The sequence below is a fragment of the Tribolium castaneum genome, chromosome 5, assembly GCF_031307605.1.
Source record: "Tribolium castaneum strain GA2 chromosome 5, icTriCast1.1, whole genome shotgun sequence".
Lineage (NCBI taxonomy): Eukaryota > Metazoa > Arthropoda > Insecta > Coleoptera > Tenebrionidae > Tribolium > Tribolium castaneum.
Genome location: NC_087398.1, coordinates 4,524,569 through 4,550,358, shown reverse-complemented (window position 1 = coordinate 4,550,358; position 25,790 = coordinate 4,524,569). Strand labels below are relative to the sequence as shown.

General features: G+C 32.7%; 2 protein-coding genes across 4 annotated transcripts in view; one reads left to right on the top strand and one right to left on the bottom strand.

The window, feature by feature from the left end:
* Nucleotides 1-25,790, top strand: part of LOC657024 (glutamate receptor ionotropic, kainate 2) — a 318,038-nt gene that overhangs the window by 229,888 nt on the left and 62,360 nt on the right. The gene's annotated exons all lie outside the window — the stretch shown is intronic.
* The window catches only part of Al (aristaless), a 59,467-nt gene that overhangs the window by 31,344 nt on the left and 2,333 nt on the right, over nucleotides 1-25,790 (bottom strand). The window contains exons 1-2 of one of the 3 annotated variants that reach the window (XM_008195688.3): nucleotides 23,092-23,555; nucleotides 17,757-17,987 (exon numbers count right to left, since the gene is read on the bottom strand). In XM_008195688.3, coding sequence (XP_008193910.1) covers nucleotides 17,757-17,910 — 154 coding nt within the window. In that variant the 5' untranslated portion in view covers nucleotides 17,911-17,987; nucleotides 23,092-23,555. Of the gene's footprint in view, nucleotides 1-17,756; nucleotides 17,988-23,091; nucleotides 23,556-25,790 lie in introns of those variants that run through there. The other 2 variants (XM_064356519.1, NM_001114366.1) reach the window with 2 other exon arrangements.

Genomic DNA, 25,790 nt, shown 5'->3' with positions numbered 1-25,790 from the left:
ATGTTAATACAGATCGTTGCAGAGTTACATTTTCTGCACCTACTAAAATAAAATAAAAACTAAAACACGGTCCTGTATGAATCAAAAATTATGTTTGGAATAAAGCATTTTGCTTAAAATGTGTAGATTCTAAATAGTTCCAACTTTGGAACAATCATCTCCTTCGTCTAATAACTGCTTCGTAACGCCACCACATTCCGCCTCTTAGCTCTTGTTAATCATCGCATTACCCAGCAAGCCCATCCGTCAAGGATCGCTATTCCCATCGCCCACAATCAATCATTATTTATCAATCAAACTGGAAATTGCCGACAAGCAGCAACCGTCCACTGACTACCATATTGAGCGCGAAATAATCAATCAAAAACTCAACGCAACGACAACAGGAACACACCAATTCCAGCATCACGGGGTGGTCTTTAATTACCGCACGACACCGGCTGGATGCTTGCGGTTGGGTCCCCGATTAAAAGCCATTCGAACATCCGGTGTGGGTGTCAGTCAGTCAGGACGGTCGCAAAATCGCAACGCGAGAAAAACTAGCGTTTTTTTTCCCGTTGACCAAGCTGGTGCATGAGAGGATGAAAGGATAATTAGGCAGACCAGTGGAGCCCGTGCAGGTAATTTGAAAGATAAATCATATGCATCGCGTTCAAATGAAAAAGCATCGACCGCAACCGAGGATATCGACGATCATCACAAAAACGCAACAAGAAAAACAATAAACGTTATCCATACCACGGCGTAATTTCTTCGTGTTCAATCAATATAGCCAGTAATAAGAAGAAATATTCCAAGTAACGCGTGCGCAATGCGGTTTGGGGAAAAAACCACTAACTACCGACCTGTGTCATTTTTACAGTCGGGCAATGAAACTAATGCGAGAGAAGTGGGTTGATGAGATTGTGGCTCGGTTTGGACGCTTGCTGGCACTTAAGATGTGTGCACAACCTGTTTACATATTAGATTTCTGTTATTGATGGCCGATACGTGAAATGGATTAGCGCGGAGCGAATGGATTTTGGGAATAGAGGGAAACAAAGAGGAGAGGAATGCAAACAGTTCCGAGAAAAGCGAGAGAATTTTAATAAATACATACCCCATGGAATGTAGTTCACAATAAGCGAGAGAAATAACCGCAGCCAACAATAATTCCACAAAAGCAAAACTTTATTTTTAAAATTTTCACATTTTTTAACACAAGATACATGCAAAAAATGGGCATCAAAAATTTGTTCTATTATTGTTAGCAGAACAAAATTGTATATTATTACACAAGTTTTATAAGACGCCATATGGTGCACGAATGGTTTTGGAGCACGACGAAGGAGTGCCACAATTATTCTATTTTTGTTCTGTGTTATTGTTTTTTTAACTTCAGTATCTGTTCAAACTATTTCCTCTTAATCTTGTTAATTCATATTTAGTTGATTTTTTAACTAGATTTTGTCGGATCCTTGAAATGAGCAGTTAGCGCATAATGAATGTGGTACATTTTTGCGAGATTAAATTGAAAAGAGCTTTCGCATCGTTTGAGTGCCATTATACGAAATTCCCATCGTCCTAACAGCCGCTCATTTAATAAAATTCATGTAAATAGACCGAGCGATGGGTCTAATTATAATTGCTCTCAGCAAGTCGCGGCGAAATTGGTAAAACGTCAAATAAGTAGTAATCGAAAATTGCATTAGGGACATTTCGAGGTCAAGAAAACTATGAAAATAATAATTCCGATCAATGCGTTACGATCGAGCACATATTTATAGAAAACGTCCTTAGCATATATAGCAACAATTTCACATCGATAATGGCTAAAAGATTGACATAAAGTGAGCACGTCTCGGAGTTATAAAATATTTGAAGCCGCGGGAGCCCATATAAGTAAACATGGCGTTAGTGCCGGCAGATATCGTTAAATACGGCTCGTTTCACATAAGATGGGTGAAATAAGAAAGATAAAACAGCAAGTGACTGAATATGAATCCAGATTGAAACGTCAGAACGCACATTTTATAAAACCTTACGTAATAAAATTTAATATTAATAAGCGTCGTAAAAACAACGAAAGAAACACAACGATACAAATGAAGATCTATGGGGTTATTGCCGGCATTCGAACCACACATTGTTGCAACGTTGTGCCAACAACTCCGATTGATCCAGATTTTTTTAGTCACCAATAATTTTTTTGCCGAAAATAATGTATACCTCGGTATATACAGTGTGTTAGGAAATTTTGAGAACCGCTGAACTAGAATTACAAAAATTAGCGTAAATTTTAATATAATTGCCAAAACAGCAGAAGAAAATTCACTTCTTGGTCCACTAAGTTATTCTTCTATTAACATTTGTGTTTTGTTATTAAATTTTACGAAAAAAAACACAAAAACTTTTTCGCCTGGATCGGGATTCGAACCTCCCTCACAAAGGAACATGTTAGCCACGATTTTGAAAAATTCTAAAATCGTCCATACGCTACCATCTCTATTTTATTTAAGGAAAAAAATAACTACTCATAAACTTCCATAAGCCACACAGTGGCTCTCAACAGGTGGGTTACTAAAAATTTCTGAAGAAAGTACGCACTTTTTAGAAAAATGATATAAGGGTTTTTAACTCGTCTGATCATGGCAAATTCACATACGAAATATTGCTAAGCCATTTCCTGTAAGTATACAGGGTATACAGGGTAAAATGCCACCAACAATACATATTCCAGTACGAACTCGATTACAAATTTTGAAAAATTGAATAGTTTTCTCTGTTCACCCCTTCGAAAAATTACAACGTTTTTACTTAAGTTAGTGTTAGATAAATAGATTAGAATCATATTCATGCCGTCTCTTGATCAAACATATGATAATTGTTTCGAAAAAAAAAAAAACAAAAATTTAAGACAATCAATGACGACTACTGTCATGTGTTTCCAAAAATCAAATAATTAAATGTGCATTTTTGTACATTTGGGTGCGAACATTAGACGCAAGCCTCGTAAAGTCTGTGAAACATCCTGTATATAACATTTGTCAAAATGATGACTGTCATGTGACCTTATTATTTTCAAATGGTACCCTGTAGGTATATTTTTTTTGAAAAAACGTGACTAGGAAAATGTAAAACGTATGAAAGCAAATTAGAATTCTGCATGAGACAATATAAATAGAAGCCACTCGCTTTGGCTCGTTGAGTAAAAAAGTGCAAATACATTTTTTTTCAAAATTTGCGATTTTCTCAAAATATTTCCAGTTTTTTTGGTTTAAAATTTGCATTTGCATTTGTGTTTGAGCCGTTAGATCGATGCAGCCCTCGTCCGAAGTACAAATTTTATTAAGTTTTAAGCAAGCGCGTGTAGCGTGCGGCATGCAATCCCGGCAGACATTGTTAATTTTATTATATTTCCCATTTTCCGAGGTACTTAAACGCGGCATCGAGTCTTCTTTCCCCGTCCGTCGTCGATTTCGCTTTTTCGATGGTATAGTTCCGTTGGATTTCCCTTCGACATGCAAACATTTGATTTAGATCCGATTAAAAAGCACTATAAACGAGCACAAATCCGTTCTCCCACGATTATTCCCCCATTAAAAACGGTCGGCGAGGAAGTATAATCGCACAAAGCCTCATCAACTCGTCGCTAAAAAGCCTAGATGTGTCTTTGATGGAGCGTCCGTTACTCGACACATTTCGCTTAATTATAATCGGGACTTTAATATTTTTATTGACGGTTCGTGTTCCTTTATCGTGATTTGTGCATTAGCCGAACCGCAGGAATTAACATAAATTCCTGCTAATTTGATTTAGGAGTCGCGAGGGCGCTATCTTATCGACGCTCTCTAGCCTAATCATTTAATGACAGCTGATGATGATTTTTATGGGGCTTTTACGGCGGCTTAGTTTTCAATTTTTCTATGACGATAACTCGAGGATTTTACGAGCGAACGGGAGTTTGGCCGCGGTTTTGGGGGAAATTTACACGACGTCAAAATTTTTCTAATCTTATTACGACGTGTCAAACCGAGATTTTATGGATGTTCGGATCGCTTTAATTGCTCTTTCAGCCGAGCCTTAGAACGCCTAATGTGCTGCCTTGAGTGGGTTTCACTTCGGCGCTTAATTGTTTTTCTAATGTTTTACATTTTTTATTAACTCCTTAATTTATCATGTCGGATTTCCAAGCTTGAAGAATTCATTAATTTCCAATCGCTGAGGAGTTAACGTAAAATATAGCTCGGAAAACCGTTGTGTTATTAAGAACTGAACAGAACTTTACCACCAGAAAAGCTCTTCAAGTTGTTGAAACATAAACGCTTTTTAAAAAAAATATTTGAAAAAAACTAAATATTCTTAAGTTACGATTTTTTTTTCATTTAAACTATTTTTGGCTTTTGTTTGCAATCTTGTGAAAAGCTGATACAAAATGCAGAATGAACCGCAAAATTCACTGAAACAATTCGTTTTGCTCTAGGACATTTGGTTTTTTATTGAGAAAAATTTTAAAATGCCTCTGAACCGTTGTAAATTTTTCACTTTTTTATTGTTTCAATTACGGCACAACGATTCGAAAAAGTGCAACTATTTTAATCCTTGGTTATGCAAAATGATCTGGGGAATTGATTGGCATCAAAAAATTTGCCAAATTCCCAACAGTTTTTTAGTTATGAATTTTTTAAAATTTTACATATTTTTGCTTTTATTTGCAATTTTCTCGAAAACTATTAGTCGGAGAACAATGATTTTTTTTGAAAAAGATAGATAATATAAAGAGCTTTCCACTTCATGGGGTTATCTCTGATAGTTCCGGAGATATTGCTCAACAATTGTTCCGGGTACCCAAAATCGACAAAAATTGCGACGAAAATTGAAAAAATCCAACATCAAAAAATTGAACATATATGGACTTTTTTTGAACTTTTAACAACTCTACAGGGTTGGAAAAGCATATATAAGTCCGAAAAATTATGATAGAACGAGTTTAAAAAAAATAATTTTTTCACTTTCTTGAAGGTAAGTGTTATTACTCTAGAAATTTTAGCAAAAAAAAATAAAATTTTTAAATCTCATGAAAAGTTCGTATAATACAGAAAATGAATCGCTGAATCCAAGGGAACAAACCGCATTGCGCAACGACTTTTAGTTTTTGAGTTATGAATTTTTTTGTTGGATAAAATTTTCCACCATGACAAATGGCTACCCTAAATTTAGGCAAAAAATTTTGAATTTTTAATTCTTGTGAAAAATTGATATAATATGTAAAACGAGCCGTAGAATTCAATCGAACAAACCGCAATGCTCTACGACTTTTAGTTATTTTTTTATGAATTTTTTTAGTGAAAAACGTTGATCGCCGCTGTAGCCGGAACCGTTGCCCGGAGCGGCTCCGGGTTTAATCGCAAAAATAGAGAAAATTAAGCGCTATCAGATGGTTTTTTGTTCGTTGCTCTAAGTCTTACAGTTTCCGAGAAAAACGCAAAAAACGGTTTCCATTTTCATTTTTTTTCAATTTTCAACCGCCAATTACGGCGAAACTATTAGAGTTATCGAGAAACGGAAAAATCGAGGACAACCGGAATAAAAAACTCTACAAAATGGCATAGGACTCAAAGCGATATCTCGCAAAAAATTTTTAAATTTTCAATCGCCGATTACGGCCAAACTAAAAGAGCTAGAAGAAAACTCTTTTTTCCATCGTAAAGAGCACATCAAAATATATAAGATAGGATAAATTTTATTCGATTCTGAGACACTTTTAAAATTGACCATTTTATAGGGGGGGGTGTTAACTTTTTTTTAATTTTTTTAATTTTCCCAATTACGACTAAAATTTTCGAAAAAGTGGAACTGTTTTGATACTTACCTATGCAAAATGATCCGGAGAATCGACTAGCATCGAAAAAATTGCCAAATTCCTAATAGTTTTTTAGTTATGAATTTTTAAAAATTTTACCAATTTTTGCATTTATCTGCAATTTGCTCAAAAACTATTAGTCGGAGAACAATAATTTTTTTTTGAGAAAAATAGATAATTCAAAGAGCTTTCCAACGATAATACACTTCATGAGGTTATCTCTAATAGTTCCGGAGTTATTGCTCGATAAATGTTCCGGACACGCGAAATCGACCAAAATCGCGACAAAAATTGGAAAAACAAACATCAAAAAATCGAACATATAAATTTTTTTTGGGCTTTTAACAACTCTAGAATTCTATAAAAACATATATAAGTCACTTTCTTGATCTGATAAAATTGATAATTTTTTATGTCCCGTCTGTACATGTCACTATTTATTATTTTTGTCATACACTTTCTTTATATTACCAGTTTTCATAATGTGCTGAGTAAATAGTAAAAGTATTCACAGACTTTTTTTATTTATTTAGGCTCAATTTTTACTAGGCGCATTTGTGTCCCGTCCGTAATCAGAAAAGTTGAACTTTCACCACTTTATGGGGGAATTTACTAATTTTTATTAATTTACCAAATAAGTAATTTCAATAATACCTATATCTTTAAAAAAAACTGTACCTACTTAGGGTTTAGAGAGATGAATCCAAACTCTTATCAAAAAATATTTCAACACTCCCAAATCCGAGTGCTTTTAATAATAACCATCCATATTCTTAATTAAGGTCCATCGCCATAAATCAAGCGAACCCGCAAAACCACCTGGCCGTCTCCAAAAACGGATTAAATTATGAATTTATCTAAACAAAATAAAGCAATAAAATTTTAAAAGCATAAAACCCGAAAAGCAAATAACTGATTAGCGCGTGATTGGCCGGAGCCGATCTCTCCGAAAAAATCATTTTATGTTAATGTAAGACATAAATCAGAAGTTTTATCCCTTTGTTCGGTTGTAAAAATGACGTTGCCATCCCACTCACACTAATAGACGTATCTTTGTGGTGGCCAGACTGGACTGATAAGGAGGCACGCGACTATCGTAATCTTATTACAACTAGGACTCGATTCGATGCCACTAAGAGCTTTTCCACCACACACGAGCATGTCTCAATAAAGCTTTTTTCGGGCAAAGCGCCCAAATAACAAATGGTTACCTCTGAATAAATTTGCATTTCAAATCAGGACCCGTGGCGCCTTCGTACCCATATTTCAATTAGGCTTTTCGACAATCGAAAAATTAATTACCAGGCCCGTACTCACTCATTTTCCCCCGCAATTTTTCCGAGTCGGTGGCAAAGGTGATCAACAATTGTGGGAAGCAATCACGAAATTCACAAGTAATGTACGTGAAGATTATAGCTGTGATTGCATGAGTCAGGGCCGGCTCGCGCAATTTCGAGCCATATGTGTCCGTGTTTACCTTCTGGATGAGAGTCGAAATAAATTTGTTCGTGATGTGATTGAGTTAATAGCCGTGGTAGAAAAAAGAAATGATGTGAGTGTGGGCGCCATGATTCCCACCTGCGTTTTCATATACACATAATCGAGTCTCGAAGAATCCGATCCCGGCAATTTGTCGAAACGAAAAATGGTTTTTAATTCGAGACGGGATTCGGAGTTAGATAAACGCCGCACTTAAGGTATATTAGAGGAGATTAGGCTAATGTATAGTGTGGCCGGATAGAACCGCTCATTACGCACAGTTTAGCCAATCAAAAGTCGATCTCGATGGTCACGTTGCGTCCATTTCTTTAGACGTTCAACAAATTTAACTAGCACTTGACGAGAGGTTATTATGGGGAGAGGAATACACATCAGAGATGGAATAAATTGATTTTGTAATGGGTCCCACCTTTCGACTGGGTTTTGTGCGGGCCTAATTGAATAAGGTCGCACAAACAAATCAAAAACTATATCTAGGTACTATAATGCCCTTTCTTAAGTTCCGTTTCGTTTCATTTTCATCATTTAGATAAGATCCGGAACTCATAAATACATGATCGATTTTTAGACACTTTTTTTAAATTTTTTTTATTTTCCCAATTACGACTAAACTATTTAAAAAAGTGGAACTGTTTTGATCCCCACTTATGCAAAATGATCCGGGGAATCGATTGGCATCGAAAAAATTGCCAAATTCGCAATAGTTTTTTAGTTATAAATTTTTTAAAATTTAACCAATTTTTGCATTTATCTGCAATTTGCTCAAAAACTATTAGTCGGAGAACAATATTTTTTTTTGAAAAAAATAGATAATTCAAAGAGCTTTCCAACAATAATAAACTTCATGGGGTTTTCTCTGATAGTTCCGGAGCTATTGCTCAACAAATGTTCCAGGTACCCAAAATCGACCAAAATCGGGAAAAATATTGGAAAAATCAAACATCAAAAAATCGAACGTATGGACTTTTTTTAGACTTTTAACAACTCTAGAGAGTTGTAAAGGAAGATATAAATACGAAAAAATATGATAGAACGAAGTTAAAAAAAAATAATTTTTTCAATTTCTTGAAGGTGTGTTATTACTCAGGAAATTTTAAGAAAAAAAATCAAATTTTTAAATCTCGTGAAAAGTTCGTACAATACAGAAAATGAGCCGCTGAATTCAATGGAACAAACCGCATTGCTCTACGACTTTTAGTTTTTGTGTTATGAATTTTTTTGTCGAATAACATTTTCCACTATAGAAAATGCCTATCTTAATTTTTAGCTAAAAACTTTAAAATTTTAAATCTCGTTAAAAGTTGGTATAACACAGAAAATGAGCCGCTGAATTCAATAGAACAAACCGCATTGCTCTACGACTTTTAGTTTTTGTGTTATGAATTTTTTTGTCGAATAACATTTTCCACTATAGAAAATGCCTATCTTAATTTTTAGCTAAAAACTTTAAAATTTTAAATCTCGTTAAAAGTTGGTATAACACAGAAAATGAGCCGCTGAATTCAATAGAACAAACCGCATTGCTCTACGACTTTTAGTTTTTGAGTTATGAATTTTTTTGTTGAATAAAATTTTCCACTATGACAAATGGGTACCCTAAATTTAGGCAAAAAATTTTAAATTTTTAATTCTTGTGAAAAATTGATATAATATGTAAAATGAGCCGTAGAATTCAATCGAACAAACCGCAATGCTCTACGACTTTTAGGTTTTTTTTTATGAATTTTTTTAGTGAAAAACTTTGATCGCCTCTGCAGCCGGAACCGTTGCCCGGAGCGGCTCCGGGTTTAATCAAAAAAATAGAGAAAATTATACGCTATCAGATGATTTTTTGTTCGTTGCTCTAAGTCTTACAGTTTCCGAGAAAAACGCAAAAAAAGTTTTCCATTTTCACTTTTTTTCAATTTTCAACCGCCAATTACGGCGAAACCATTAGAGTTATCGAGAAACGGAAAAATCGAGGACAACCGGAATAAAAAACTCTACAAAAAGGCATAGAACTCAAGACGATATCTCGCAAAAAATTTTTCAATTTTCAATCGCCGATTACGGCCAAACTAAAAGAGCTAGGAAAAAACTCTTTTTTCCATCGTAAAGAGCACATCAAAATCTATAGGATAGGATAAGTTTTATTTGATTCTGAGACACTTTTAAAATTGACCATTTTGAACTTTTTTTTAATTTTTTTTATTTTCCCAATTACGACTAAACTATTTGAAAAAGAGGAACTGTTTTGATCCACACCTATGCAAAATGATCCGGGGAATCGATTGGCGTCGGAAAAATTGCCAAATTCCTAATAGTTTTTTAGTTATGAATTTTTTAAAATTTTACAAATTTTTGCATTTATCTGCAATTTGCTCACAAACTATTAGTCAGAGAACAATAATTTTTTTCGAAAAAAATAGATAATTCAAAGAGCTTTCCAACGATAATAAACTTCATGGGGTTATCTCTGATAGTTCCGGAGCTATTGCTCAACAAATGTTCCGGGTACCCAAAATCGACAAAAATTGCGACGAAAATTGAAAAAATCAAACATAAAAAAATCGAACATATGAACTCTTTTTGGACTTTTAACAACTCTAGAGAGTTGTAAAGGCATATATAAATACGAAAAAGTATGATAGAACGAATTTAAAAAAAAAAATTTTTTCACTTTCTTGAAGGTAAGTGTATTACTCAGGAAATCAAACCTTTTAAAATCGGACCAATTGACATTTTCTTGTACTTTACCAACTCAAGAGAATTCTAAAGACATAGAAAAGTGCTAAAAAATTGCTAGAGCGAATTTCAAATAAACGTTTTTTTTTTAAATTCTTGTCCCTACTTAAGACTGATTTTAAATAGAATTTTTTAAATTAAGACTCTATGTCAAAAAGAAAATATCATCAACCAAAAACTTTTTTTGTATATTTTACTAACATTGTTATTAGCTAATAACTCTGAAGCAAAAACTTTCAGAGTATAGGAGGAGTAAAAGTAAAAGAAATGTACAAAATATGTTAATTTTTCTTAATCTTTTTATTTAAACTTTAATATAAAAGTTGAATTGTTTTAACGAAGAACAACCCGGATACTGGCTATTCGGTGTAATGGTTTTATGAAAACCAATTTTTTCGAACTGTTACACTTGAGGCTATTTTTAGCACAAATGCGTTGAAAATATGGCAATATCGGTTGAATAAATGAGAAATTCTTGAGCCGTGCTGCTGAGTGGCTTTCCTTTGTCTGTCGTTATAAAAAACCACTTTGCGAATTGAATTGTGAAATGAAGGTGGATGTATCGAGATGAATAATTTCCGATGCAAAATATCAATTAAACGTAATGTGACATTACACGGAACAACTGGCACATTTCAGCATTTAAAAGCAATAATGGAAACACAATACGAATTCATCGTAGCATAACTTTTTGACAAAACCTTCTCTAATTAAAGAGTTTTTCTCGACAGCGTTCCGCCTGGCATCGCCACAAGTTCATTACCGATCAAAGCCAACCATGAACCGGCTTCTGGACTTTTTTCCCGCATTATTTACTTAAGTACTCATTGACAATGCCTCGTTACATTTGAAGCAAATCGAATTTCACCGCTAAAACAATCAATTTTTAACGCGACAAATCAATGAACTAAATCAACACGGTTTTTCGGACTTGCAACGACCTCTCCGCCAGCCGTCCGGCCGGCGTTCATTTCCGAAATTTTCAACACTTCGTTACGACTTCCGAATTTTCGCAAAATTGCACCTGCGCCCGCTTCTAGTTCTAATCTTCGGATGTGCCTGATCATCTCGACCCGATTAGGACCATGAAATTGTAAATAGCAAAAAGCCGCCGTTTTCTATTACCAATACAGGGAATAATTAATTGGGGGCCGTTTACGCCTGATGAAATAATTTCAGGATAGATTAATCACACTCTACAAACAACGGGCAAAAAACTGTTTTCAAAGCCAATTTCGCTAGCGGTCTTGAAATCGCCTTCCTAAGGGTCTGTCTCAACGTAAAAGTACAAAAAGTGATCGCTTCATTTGCCCAACGGTCGGATGATGGTAGCGAAATTAATTAGCGCCATGTATGTTTATTCTTTATTATTTCCTGTGTCGGTATCTAACAAATGTCGATGGTAATTTTTTTCATTTAAGTGTTTTCTGTGTTTTATTAGGTCGACGTTGAATTTAATTGTTTTATATTTAACGTAATTTATTGTTTCACAAATAGTATCATTTTACAGCTGTTTTGCGTGCAAGGGGGAAATCGACTACAGTTTCCATGCAAATTGAAGCCGATTAAAAAATGTGATTAAGACACATGTGCGGAAAATCGAAACAATTAGCCAAACGTGGCTTCGGACGGAGGAAATCGATTTTTATGTTCAAAAATTTTGCTTTTTTTTTCTTTTGTCAGTTACGGCAAAACTATTTCAAAACATATTTTAATGTAAACCGATGTAAAATGATCCAGAACATCGACTGGCGTCGCATGCAATATTTACCTATGTTTAGACAAATTTTTTAGTTTCTATTATTTTCTCAATTAGGGCGATACTATTCGATAAAGTGAAACAGTTTTAACCCATACCTATGCAAAATGATCCGGGCAATCGATTGGCATCGACAAAACTGCCAAATTCCCAATAGTTTTTTAGTTATAAATTTTTTAAAATTATACTTATTTTTGCATTTATTCGCAATTTTCTCGAAAACTATTAGTCGGAAAACAAAAGTCTTTTTTAAAAAAGATAGATAATTAAAAGAGCTTTCCAACGATAATACACTTCATGGGGTTATCTCTCTAAGTTCCAGAGCTATTGCTCAACAAATGTTCCGGGTACCCAAAATCGACAAAAATTGCGACAAAAATTTAAAAAATCAAACATCAAAAAATCGAACATATGAACTCTTTTTGGACTTTTAACAACTCTAAAGAATTGTAAAGGCATATATAAGTACGAAAAAGTAGGATAGAACGAATTTAAAAAAAAATAATTTTTTCATTTTCCTGAAGTTAAGTGTACTCAGGAAATTTAAGCAAAAAAAATCAAATTTTTAAATCTCGTGAAAAGTTCGTATAATACAGAAAATGAGCCGCTGAATTCAATGGAACAAACCGCATTGCTCTACGACTTTTAGTTTTTGAGTTATGAATTTTTTTGTTGGATAAAATTTTCCACTATGACAAATGGCTACCCTAAATTTGGGCAAAAATTTAATTCTTGTGAAAAATTGATATAGTATGTAAAATGAGCCATAGAATTCAATCGAACAAACCACAATGCTCTACGACTTTTAGTTTTTTTTTAATGAATTTTTTTAGTGAAAAACTTTGATCGCCTCTGTAGCCGGAACCGTTGCCCGGAGCGGGTCCGGGTTTAATCGAAAAAATAGAGAAAATTAAGCGCTATCAGATGGTTTTTCGTTTGTTGCTCTAAGTCTTACAGTTTCCGAGAAAAACGCAAAAAAATGTTTCCATTTTCACTTTTTTTCAATTTTCAACCGCCAATTACGGCGAAACTATTAGAGTTATCGAGAAACGGAAAAATCGAGGACAACCGGAGAAAAAAATTCTACAAAATGGCGTAGGACTCAAGGCGATATCTCGCAAAAAATTTTTCAATTTTCAATCGCCGATTACGGCCAAACTAAAAGAGCTAGGAGAAAACTCTTTTTTCCATCGTAAAGAGCACATCAAAATCTATAAAATGGGATAAGTTTTATTCGATTCTGAGACACTTTTAAAATTGACCATTTTGAAGGGGGGGGTGTTAACTTTTTTTTAATTTTTTTTATTTTCCCAATTACGACTAAACTATTCGAAAAAGTGGAACTGTTTTGATCCTCACCTATGCAAAGTGATCCGGGGAATCGATTGGCATCGAAAAAATTGCCAAATTCCCAATAGTTTTTTAGTTATGAATTTTTTAAAATTTTACCAATTTTTGCATTTATCTGCAATTTGCTCAAAAACTATTAGTCGGAAAACAATAATTTTTTTTGAAAAAGATAGATAATTCAAAGAGCTTTCCAACGATAATACACTTCATGGGGTTATCTCTAATAGTTCCGGAGTTATTGCTCGATAAATGTTCCGTACACCCGGAATCGACCAAAATCGCGGCAAAAATTGGAAAAATCAAACATCAAAAAATCGAACAAATGAACTTTTTTTGGACTTTTAACAACTCTAGAGGGTTGTAAAGGCATATATAAGCCCGAAAAACTATGATAGAACGAGTTTTAAAAAAAAATAATTTTTTCACTTTCTTGAAGATAAGTGTATTACTCAGGAAATTTTAGCAAAAAAATGACGTAAAGCTAAATATGTTTTAATTTTGAATTTTACAGACACACGGCTTGTAAAATTGCATGAAACACATTGTAGATAGTTAAGCAATTTAATTAAGTTGACCCATCTCTCCCGACTTCACCCTATTATGATGCTGTGTAGGAAGATGCTTTTTCAAACATTTCGCTATTAATTCTTTAATTAGTATGGGATCAGAGTTCAGTCTGTGGCTTTTCCCTGAGCGTTTCATCGACCTTAAATCCAATAAAAGCTCTCGTCATCAAACCCCGGCGCATAAAATATTGGCGCGCTCATCAAATAATTTTTAACAAAGGCCTAATCAATGTTAATCATCCCATAATGACTTTATACGGCCAATTAAAGTAACCAACTTGTAAAATAAAACGAGGAATCCAACAATAAAGCAATATAACAGCTTGTTAGTTGGCGCTTTGTGTACTTTGTATGGCTCACGCCTTCGAACAAGCTCCCTCGCCAACAGGAGATCAATAAAACGCCTAATTAAAACGTTTTTCAAACGACGAAAAGATCGCGGAAACCGAAACGCATAAATCGTAATTAACTCGCGCATAAACCTAATTAAGCGAGATGAAGGAATTAGCATGGCCCACTCGATATTAAAATCATAATAAACTTAATTCGAAGTATACGCATTAAACGCCGATCGTAAATTCTAATCAAGAATAAGGAACGTTGCTTCAGGCATTACGTCAATTAGTTTACGATCGCAGTCGGCGAGGGACAACAAAGGGACGCCATCTTGCTTTGCGCCTGACACGCACCCAGTGCGAGAGCGTAGGAGGTCTTGATAAAAAATAACAAAATCTAAACAGATAATTACACGTTGTTGCTAAGTCACAGGAGTGAGGTTCGGGAAAAGCGCCCTCTATCGGCCACCAAACCACGATAAACCACTCTCTATGCCTATTTAAAGTAAATAAAAAGAAGCAAATTTATTATCAATATTTATGTCACGCGGAATACTAAAAATAATATAATTGCATACAATATGTGCGTCTATTGTGCAATGGACGTTATCTGCTTATGCAGCTTTCAATTTAGCAATAAATATGTGTTTGAAAATTATTTCTTATCGAAATAACGAATGCATAAATGTCGCAGGTAATAATTGCAATAATTCTAAAACACATTATCGTCGAGCGCTTGTTGTGCTGAGGTCACAAATTGGGTTAACTTTGCCCGAATTTGTTCACGCCACATTATCCTAATTAATAAGTAATTAGCAATTAATTAGAGTCCGGTCATAAATTTATGATACTCAAGCGCGGGAAAAAGCTAGATCCGGTCTTAACCGTTTGTGGTTTTTTCAATAAAAATGCCAAGAACAGTTACCGTCAGTAAATTGCATGCTCACGGTTTATTCAAATTAATTAATTGTCGGATTGAAGATGATTAGTTTTTCCGTTTCGAAACGAATTGGAAGTGTTGGCAAAACGTGTTCTCACGGGGAAAATCCGGGCTTGCCCTTTAGAAAAATCGTAATTAATTACGCGCAGAACGCTGATTCATGTAATCCTGTTCATTAAAATGCTAAATTGTGGAATTTACAATGCAATTAGGCGAGCGGCAATTAATAAAAATTTATTTTAATCAAATGGATTTATTTCGTATTCGTGCAAGGGCAAGACGATAAAATTAATTTCGCCTTCGTTACGTCAATACCTATCTATCGGTTGGAAAATAAAATAATCATAAAACCACAATTAGCCCGCAATTAGAATGCTAAAAAGGCAACAAAGTAATTTTCGAAATAATTAAACGTGCAAGTAAGGGAGAGTGGTGCATTTCTGCGCGGAGCATCAGCCGTTCGTGTCAGTCCCACAAGCTAACGGAAAATGAAAGTCCGCCAGTCTGGTAATTTGTTAATCGTGATTGAAACCAGAATCGATCGCAGTTATGTAGCAAGCCAACTCACCAATAAAGTTTTATTCGCGTTTGAAATGCATATCTAATGGGAACAGAGGTAGTTAGTTAAGTTTATTATGTTTACCGAACATTGTGAGTATAACCAACTGGAGAATAGCTGTTTCTCGTGACTGAAATGCGTGTCTAGTCTAATTGTGAACATTAATTTCATCAAAACTTCGACCAACTCTTGTTACAATCAGTACTAAACGAATTCAATTACGTTAACGTAATAAATGGCAAAATTATACGCAAGACGGTCCTGCCGGAGTTGGCCGTGAAATTGCGACACTATCAAGCAGCGCACACTTGATTGCAAAAAGCGCCGGATCAAAACGCTGTCATGCTCGAAACTGGGGCTTGCACCGTTAGCGGGCAAAATTCATAAACAGGATGTCAAACAGTTGCCTCGTTATGCACTTTTTTCGGCAAAAGGCATCTAAAAACTATTTCTCATTCAAACTGGTGCCCAAAATTTATTTTAAAATTAACACTAAAATTTTAAGGTGCTACAAGTAAAAAATATGAAAAAACATCTTTTTTAATGATCCCGATGTTTAAGGCACTAGTCAACCTAGTGAATCTTTATTTAAAAAAACAAGTATAATTTGACGAAATACGATTGTTTTGTGACTTATGACCTATTTGAAAACTACTTTAAAGCATTAGATATTTAAAATAAAATTTAAAAAAACAGGACTAATATTTGACAATTGATTGTTTAAACAATTTTTATAATTTGTGACATCTTTTGGTTTTAATGACGGCACATTTTTAACAAATCTGTCACAAAATTCAGGCGTTATTGTTCCAAATAGGTTCTATTTGATTTTTAACTCTTTTGATCACTGAGGAAGATTTCTAAGATAACTTTTCATTTTGTGCAAAAAAAAAACAATGATATTTACATAACATTAATATTAGAATTACTAAATTATTATTTCAAAAGTTTTGCTGTGTAACAAGAAGTGTAATTTTTTTGAAAAATAAAAATACTTTTAGAATAAACGTGTTTTTTTCCTAGTTAAAACCATTATTTGGTTCCATCTCTGGCGTGGTTAACACGTTAATGTGCCATATTTCCTTCCTTTTTTTCATCTTTTTTTTTTCCATTGTCCTGAAGATGTCCCTTACAAGAACGGGCGAAACGTCGACAAAACAAGAATTTCCAAATTAACGCGGTGTAACCCAAAAAAACTAGGTTTTTCTTTACGGTTTTTATTTTAAGATTTGGGTTTAAAATTTTTGTAAACATCTTAATAAACCTGTGTTTCTTATAATGTTGATTTATTTTTTATTATTTATTTATTATTTATTATCAAATTAAGAAATATGATTTCTCTAAAATCGGACAAAAAAATCACTAAACTCAGTTGCATTAACTTACTAATTTACTTAATAATTGAATTAATAATTGAGTCAAGAACTTAGTTTTTGGCAAGATAATTTTGGATTTTGAGTTATACAATTACTTACTTTATTTTTTTACAGTAAATCAACTTAAACATTTTTTTTTAATAATAGTAATAGTTATGTTAACTACTGTAAGGACTAAAAGTATGTACAAATAAAATTGTACAGATAAGTTTAATAAAAAACAATTATGGTTTTATAATTTTTATTCACCCTGTATTTACATAATAACGGTTACCTAATCATAAAGCAATTTCTCTTTTTGTAATTTTCAAAATTATCTACTTCATAAATTGTCATTTTGAAAAGAAAATGCATTACTTGCATTACATCATATTGCCTGTTGCTATAATTGTAACAAATTACAAATTTTTAAGATTTATTTTTAAGTTTGTTTCTTCAACATTATTAAAGTATTATTTTATTATTCATCAATTGGGCGCCCTTTTCCGGGCTTATTTGCTTCATCCTCGATTCGGTTCTGTAGAACATAGACAAAGCAAAAGCAAGAAAATTTTAATTTTTCAAATCGTTTGTTTAATGATAGAGCCTTGGGCAGAGCCTACAATAATAAGTTTTTGGATTATATAGTAATTATCTGATAGACGATAATCCATTATATTTATTCTAAGGTAGGTATAATTGGTTAAAAAAGAACCCGAAGATGTTTTTTTATTCGAGATTAAATTAAAGGCATGGTACTTGCGAATAAGGTTTTGCTCAATAGTTTCAACATTAAGAATGAGTTGGCAGCACTGAGGGAGATTACCTTTTGGGGCGTCGTCGTCGGGGGCGTCGGCAGCGTCGCCGAGGTCAACTAGACTCCTGATGGAGAAGACCGACTTGGCGACCCTCATCTTGGCGTTATCCTGGGGGTCTCTCTGCCTCGTGCTTAGGTCCATTTCGACACACTCACTATCCATGAGTCACTAGATAAAAAATACGAGTGCAGTCGAAATGGCTTCCTTTGATAAGAGGTCTCGGTGCATTTATTAGTTACCTGGAAAGTAAAAAGTTATGTCATAAACCTATTTTCGAAGCAGACGAATTTTTTCGCAATTTACGATAAGATTAACGTAATTAAACAAAAATTTGAAATTGTAATCATACGGGGACTAAAGGACATTTGCATATTTGCGATACGCTAATTATACACTTTTTTAGTTTCCAGGTGGAAAATGAGTGATTTCGGGAGCTGTCGAGCTGCCTTATCTCCCAGTCTAACACAATTATCGTTATTTGATGTAATTTGCTGAGTAGGTATTTTTGTCGGTTGATTATTTTAATTAATTGGGGACGTTTTAAGAAGCTGGTGATGGATTAAAGACTTGTGTAGAAAAATTCAACCACTCGAGTGAGAAATGTAATTAATTAACACGCTTATTTGGATCAAGTGACAGCTGAAATCGGACTCATTTGTTACACCAGTGCCTACTAACATTAATTTTTGCAATTTTTAAAACTGGGAGATAATAATACACAGTGTTCCATTTATTTTTTTTCTACTTCCATACTTTAATTGTTATCAAAGAGCTTATGCTTAATTCTGAAAACACCCTGTATATGGAGTCCCTTTAAAAAAACACATGTTTGTGTTGTAACTCATTTCTGAAACACCTTGAAAATAAATAAACACTTAAAAATAATTTTTGTGTAAGTATGAATTTTGAAATGTTTTAATTAATTTCCTGCAAATACGTAAGTACGTTTATTTTCAGTTTTTCTTAAATTATACAGGATGTTCGCAATAATGCTCGCTTGTCCAGTTTTTTACTTTGCTCTAAAAGAATTATTTGAAAAAAAAAAAGATTTTGTGTGGTCTAGAGAATTCATTTTTTTTATTAATTAACGACGTGACTGACATGATTTTTATTTGTATAATAATTAATTATTGTTATTAATTTAGTTAACGAACAAGCCTGTTAATGAAGAGTAATTAATAAGCTAAATATTTTGATGTCACGGCCCGTTAATTGCCGAAATTATTAATCGCTTATTTGCTAAATAACAAACAAGTAGTTGAATTAATTAATTAATTCTTTATACAGTGTGCTCCAGAAATGTGCATTTTCCAAAAGAGACTGAACCAAAAGTAAATTCATATCTTTGTTATGAATCATTTTTCCAAAAAAATTCCCGAACTAGTAGATTTTATTTTTTTGGGCATTTTGACACCATAATGACATTTCTAACGTCATTCGTTTTTGAGCATTGACGTCACTTTTATTCTTTTTTAATGACAACTGACATTTTTGATTAGTCTTTTAGATAGTCCACATTTTTATCTTTTTGATAAGTAGAAACAAATTAAAAAATAAAATAAAATAAAAAATGTATAAAAGTTAATGAGTGTATTACACAAAGAGCTTTTCGTCCTTGCTTTATTTTATAAGGATTTTTGTGTTTAGATGTCATATTGAGTGTTAATTATACAAAAAAAAACAAAAAACAATTGCCGTTTATAGAATAAATCAAAAACAAAAAGATAAAGCCCATTATGTTTAATTGTCAATTTTTTTATTATTTAACTTAATTTATTTTCTTAATATTTAATTTTATTTTTATTTATTTTTTATTATTACCTGAAAGATAAAGGTGTGTACTATCTAAAACAGTGAATAAAAATGTTAGTTGTCATTAAAAAAATTAAAATAGCGTCACAACTTAAAAACGAATGACATTATAAATATCACTATGACGTCAAATAAAATCGACCTGTTTTTTTTGAAAATGACACAACAAAGATATGTATTTTGTGCGTTACTTTTGGTTCAGTCTGTATAATAATTTAGAGCAGAAAAAAGTGTATGTAGGTATTTCCAATTAATTAATTAATTATTCGAAAAAAGTTTGTTGGAAATAGATGCAAATCCAATATTGCTTTCGGAAAAACGTCCAAAGTGAGATTATCGTCGATCGTGGCGGAAGCATTTCTAATTAAATTACTGTCTTTTTGCCATCTAATTAAGGAAGCCGTTTATTACCCCGGCACTAAATGAAACTTTTATTCCAGCTCATTAAATTTTAGTGTTGATTTTTTCCACGTACTTTGTTGCCTCGATGCATAATGCATTATTCTAAGCATGTGCACTTGTTTTAATAATTGCATTTCTAACGACGAGCCCGGCAAAGTGTTCGCTATGCCCGTGTACTTAGAGGCAGTCGGTTCGAAAAAATTATCAAAACAAACAGTGTAACAGCTCTAATTAAACATAATTACCCCGCGATAGGCCGTAAGTAGTGCCCTTATCGCGCTCGACGCTATTATAATATATAGCTTGCGAAATTTAAATAAACGCGTACACTTAATCATTATGTATTTATGCTAAACTGTACCGAGTGTAATAAATGTTAAACGAACGCAGACTTTTTTGATTTATTTTACGAGCCTAACTGTCTAGGCCGATTGAGTTATCAGCCAGTGGATGGACGGATTTTCGAAATGTTCAAGGTTAGGGGCGATAAAACTGTCACCGGGGACGTTTTAATTAATCCGCGCTTTATTACATAAACAAATAAATAAAGATTTAATTAAAAGATTCAATTTTGGAAAATATTTTCGAGAAAAGGCAGGCTCCACACTATTTATATTCATGACGCGATTTACATAATTTTCAGATATATATTTGATTGTGTACATATTTTTTTCAGACATTATGTAAGTCGCTGCGATTGTACACACTGTCTTATTTTATAATCTATAAATTTTATTTACAGGGTGAATAATTACCGAATGTTTCCACAATTTGACTTTTATTGCGAGTTTGCGCTTATTTATTACAGATATTTGGATAATTTCGACTCATTTAAAATCTAATTTGTTTCCAAACAGGCTTTACATGTCTTAGAATTTTCAGCCGGTGTTATTGGACAGTCAAGCGAGTGCAAAGACAAGGGCATCTCATTATTTAAATGCTGCCCTAAATCCAACTTTTTTTAAAAGAAAATTTTCAGGGGAAATTAAATTATGGCTCTATTGTCTAGCTTAAAAGCGAGATTTTTTAATTCCGACTTTTCAGAAAATCACCGCATTTTAATTTCAGCGCTGTACACATTTTAATTAAACAATAAACCAAGTATTTACCAAGTAACGCACAAAATTTAAATCTTTGTTATGAGTCATTTTTCACAAAAGTCCTCAAACACATTGATTTAATTTTTTCAACTGACATCAAAATGACATTCCTAATGTCATTCGTTTCTGAGTAATTGACGTTACTTTTATTTTTTTTAATTACTGACATTTTTTATTGAATGATCTTTTTGGTAGGTTTGAAAGAATTAAAAAAAAAGTCAAAAAATTCAAAAAAAAGAAAAGTTTTTGAGAATATTACATAAAGAGCTTTATCTTTTTGTTTTTGCTTTATTTTATAAGGAATAGTTATTTTTTGTTTGTTTTTTGTGTATAGGTAGGTCTTGTCATATCAAGTATTTAGACGCTAATTATACGAAAAAAATATAAAAAAAATAATTGCAGCTTATAAAATAAATCAAAAAATATATATAAAGCCCATATAATGTTTAATTACTTATCAATTTTTTTCATTGTATTTTTTTATTACCAGAAAATAACTGTGAACAAAAATGTTGGTTGTCATAAATGTCACTATAATGTCAAAAGGTACCATTAAAAAAATAAAATAAACCTGTTCGAGATTTTTTTTTAGATTTGATGTGTTATTTTTTATTCACTCTGTATCTACAGAGTGAGTCTACTTTTTTATTATATCTCAAAAACCAATTCATTAATTAATTAATTTTATTTATGAGAAATTGTAGAAAAAAATTGGAAAACTACATAGGTCTAGAGAAAAATACAAAGAATTTGATAGCAAACGCTGAATTCTGTGCGATTATTAGTTTTTTAAACTTTTAATAGACTTTTAACATAATAAGACTAATAAAGCAAATTTATAATAAAAATATATTTCTTTGTTTTTTAATCAATAAATAGTAGGTAATGAGTACTTCAATTACCATATTTTGCATATCATAATTTATTTACCTAATTTATCAGTCAGTTTAATTTAATTTAATTATTTTACTACTGTACGTTCTAAAAGTCTTTAGATCAACTCTTGCTGTGAACTTTTCTGAACGTTGGAGAAAATCGCAAGTAGCGCGTTTGACACTTCAACAGAATAAAAGAATAATCTATCAAAGACAATAAAAATCTGTCAATCTAAATTCCACAGCAAGAGTTGATCTAAAGGATTTTTGGTCGCACTGTACTATGATACAATATTTCATCCTACAACTGTTGAATAACATTCAAATATTTTTTTTAAATTTATTTAATTCACTTAAAAATGTCACGCGTTATGGAAAAGTAAATCCAAGAAAAAATACATTCTACATGTACTCGTTAATAAAATATTTTTTATTTTTGTAAGGTTCGATATTTTATATGAATTACCCTGTATACTTATAAAGCTGTACATGATGTCTTAATTGTTTAATTTACAAAAGAATATTTAAAATAGACTTAGGGCCGGTCTATAAAAGACTGAATTAAAATTTAATTTAACTTAAAACATAATTTCATGAATGAAAGCATCTGATTGGTCCAATTTGGTCACGTGATCAGGCATTTAATTGAGAATTAAATTTAATTCAGGATTAAATTAACGTCTAAAGCCCCGTTATTTTAATGGCGAGTTAAATATAAATTTCTGGTTAAAGTTAACTCTTAAGTTAACTTAGATTTTTTTAATGTTAATGAAAATTTATGTAACAATCAGAAGTTAATTGTTACTCACTGTCTTTTTTCCAATTTTTGACGCAGTCGTCCTTTCGACGATTAGATGTTAATGCATTTTATACAGTGTGATTCTTTTGTAAAGGCTAGCGAACATATTGGAATTAAATATAATTCCTACAAATCTATTCAATTTCAAAATTCAAAATTATAGACACCTTTGACTAATACAGTGTGTTTCGGAAACATGTGTGCTAACAGTTGAGATTAGATACAGGTGTGAGTCAACCATCAAGGAAACTCACATGGCATTGGTATTTTCGGTTTTTTCAGTTAATTTTTGAAATCGGCAATAATACAGTGTGAAAACTAGTGTTTTGTGAGTTTAGTTTCCTTGTCGACTTACAGCCCCATGCGTCCGGCGGTGGGAAGCGTCCTCCCATGGTCCACTTTCACATCACCCGTGCATTTATCATCACTGCGGCGCACACACGCGTGCCGTTTATTTTCGGAACACAGCGTATAATTTGTCCGTCTCGTCGTGTGTAATTATCACTTTAGTTTATGTATTAGAGTAGCAGGTGTCGAAACGTGCAGCTCCACCGAGCTACACCGTCAGTCAATAAAGCGGGGAAGTTACTGTGGTCGGGTGTTGCGAGGTACGAGATGGGACGGTATCCATATGGGACAACCCATAGGCGGAGCGCGGCCTTGCATTCATTAATTATCCCTCTTGTTACTGTCTATACACATGAATGTTAAACGTCTCGTAAATATGTACAGCTAACGAGCATGGAGCCGGCGATATGGATGGTGATGGGCCCCGATGCCGGGACCGCAGGGCACGAGGGTTGGACGAGATGTGCGTGTAAAGGGATTGTTACCAAAGTGGGTTTTCTGCTTGGTTAGTTTGTTCAATTTGGTCAATTTACTTAGCGACACCTCGGGAAAATTGGTTATTTAGACTTTAGGTTGTACCATCATGGAACTCATTTATGACAGGAAGTTGAGAAATGAGCCGAAAAAGTGAATCACCCTGTATAGTGTGCTGTAATTTTGGTTGGTTTGTTACATAAATAATACTACGAAATAATAGATAATAACAACAAATAACGAGTAACGAGTATATTTCTTGAAACAACTGAAGATCCTTCAAAGTCCTTCTACACTCGTCCTTTCAGCTTATCTACTTTTCCTAAAGAGTAAAGAAGGTGATAATACTTTTTTCGAAGGCCTCACCGGAAAATATCGATTTTCGTCCTCCAAATATCCCAAGAAAGTACTTTATTTTCGTCATCGGGAGGAAAGTATTATCCTTACTCATGTTCCTCCATTGGACGAAAATAACATATTTTCATAAAATATTGAAGGTGGAAAACGATATTTTCTGAGGAAGCCGTCGAAAAAATCACTCATGTATGATACCGGAGAACAGCCTATTTTCTTCAGGAAAAAATACATCCCTTGGTAGGAAGAATTAGCTTTCAAATTTCAAATAGATTGAGGACGATAAAGAGAATAACACACATTTTTTTGTCAATTCATTATTATTTTAATAATATTTATTTTCTCTTAGATATAATTATAAAAGCTTTTAAATTTAATCTCTTGAAAAAAGGCGTTGAAAAATTGGGATTTTTTTTGTAAAGGTTTAAATGCGTAATAGTTGTCAACTTTTTTAATATCTTCGAAAACTGGAGATAACTTAGTTTCACATTCTTTCACGTAAATTTTTGGATTGTTCTGATCTCGATAATTCTTTAGTAAAATCGTAAAATAATTCCTAATAAAGTTTATTTGCAAATCTTCGTCTTTAAACACTTCATGCCTCTTTATATACTCGACATTCATTGCAATTTCAATTAATTCAAGCGTCTTTCTGTTGAATTCTGGGCTAATTTTTTCAAAATAGTAAAGCAAAATACCGAGCAAAATACGAACGATTTAACAATTAATTTCTAGCAAAGAGCTAAACCTGAATCAAAGACTGTTGAAGCACATTGTCCCACTAAATATGAGTAAATATTTACCTATTGCAAACATTTTTTTAATAAAATTATAGTTATATAAAAGAAAATAGACTAAAAATGTCTTTTAGAAAAATCTCGTCTCGTCAGGAAAACACCAACAATCCAAATCTGTATTTTAGTTTGAATGTAAAACAAGCCTATTTAAAAAAAATGGTTGTCAATTTGAAACAGTAATTATGCATCCACAGTATGAAACTTCTCATTTGTGGACCGACGAGAGTCGAAAATATAACCAATTGTTTTACTACAACATTTTTTTATTGAATATTATGCAAGAAATTCCCTAAATCAAAATAACGCCGATTTTCTTGAAGCAAATTAATATTTTGTTTCAGAACAACAAATAATAATATGTCCATTTCAAGCAGCATTCAAGAATTCATATTAGGATGCGAAAAATTTCTTTAAAATTTTAAATTAATTGCATTTTAATCGGAATAAAAATGTTCTGAAAGAATTTATGGTTAACTGCTCAAGTATTTGAAAAATAGGGTTAAAATCAATTATTATCGATATACCAACTAATGCTGAATCTAAACAAAATATAATTTTGATTTACACTTTATAAGTACGATACAACAGCCTAGGACACAGTAACACAGTAAAATGTCCTGAAATAAGTAAATATTTGGCTCAAAAACTATCTAATTCGATCGGAATTGTCTAAAAAACAGTAATTTAAAAAAAATTTGTAGTCGAAATATTCACAATTTTTCTATTTCTTTTTGTATTTCGCTTAGTGGTAAAAATGTTATATTTATTCTTATCATCGAATTAAACATCAATTGTGTGTTGAATAAATTTTGAATTAGGTTTTGTGATTTTGTGAAAAGTTTAGCTATACAAGAGGTTTGTTTATATCATGCTGACGTTACGAGAATTATTTTTTTGAAGGTCCGATTAACTTGTAAGTGAATCTAAACAATTGACATTTTCTTATAATTAGAATGCGATTTATTCCAGTTTTCCTGATGTTCTGGAATTAGAAATCCTTGGGAATTGGTCATTTGTTTGTTTCTTCTTTTTAACAAAAATAAAAATTGTTAGTTGTTAAATTCCCATTATGTGTTCCATT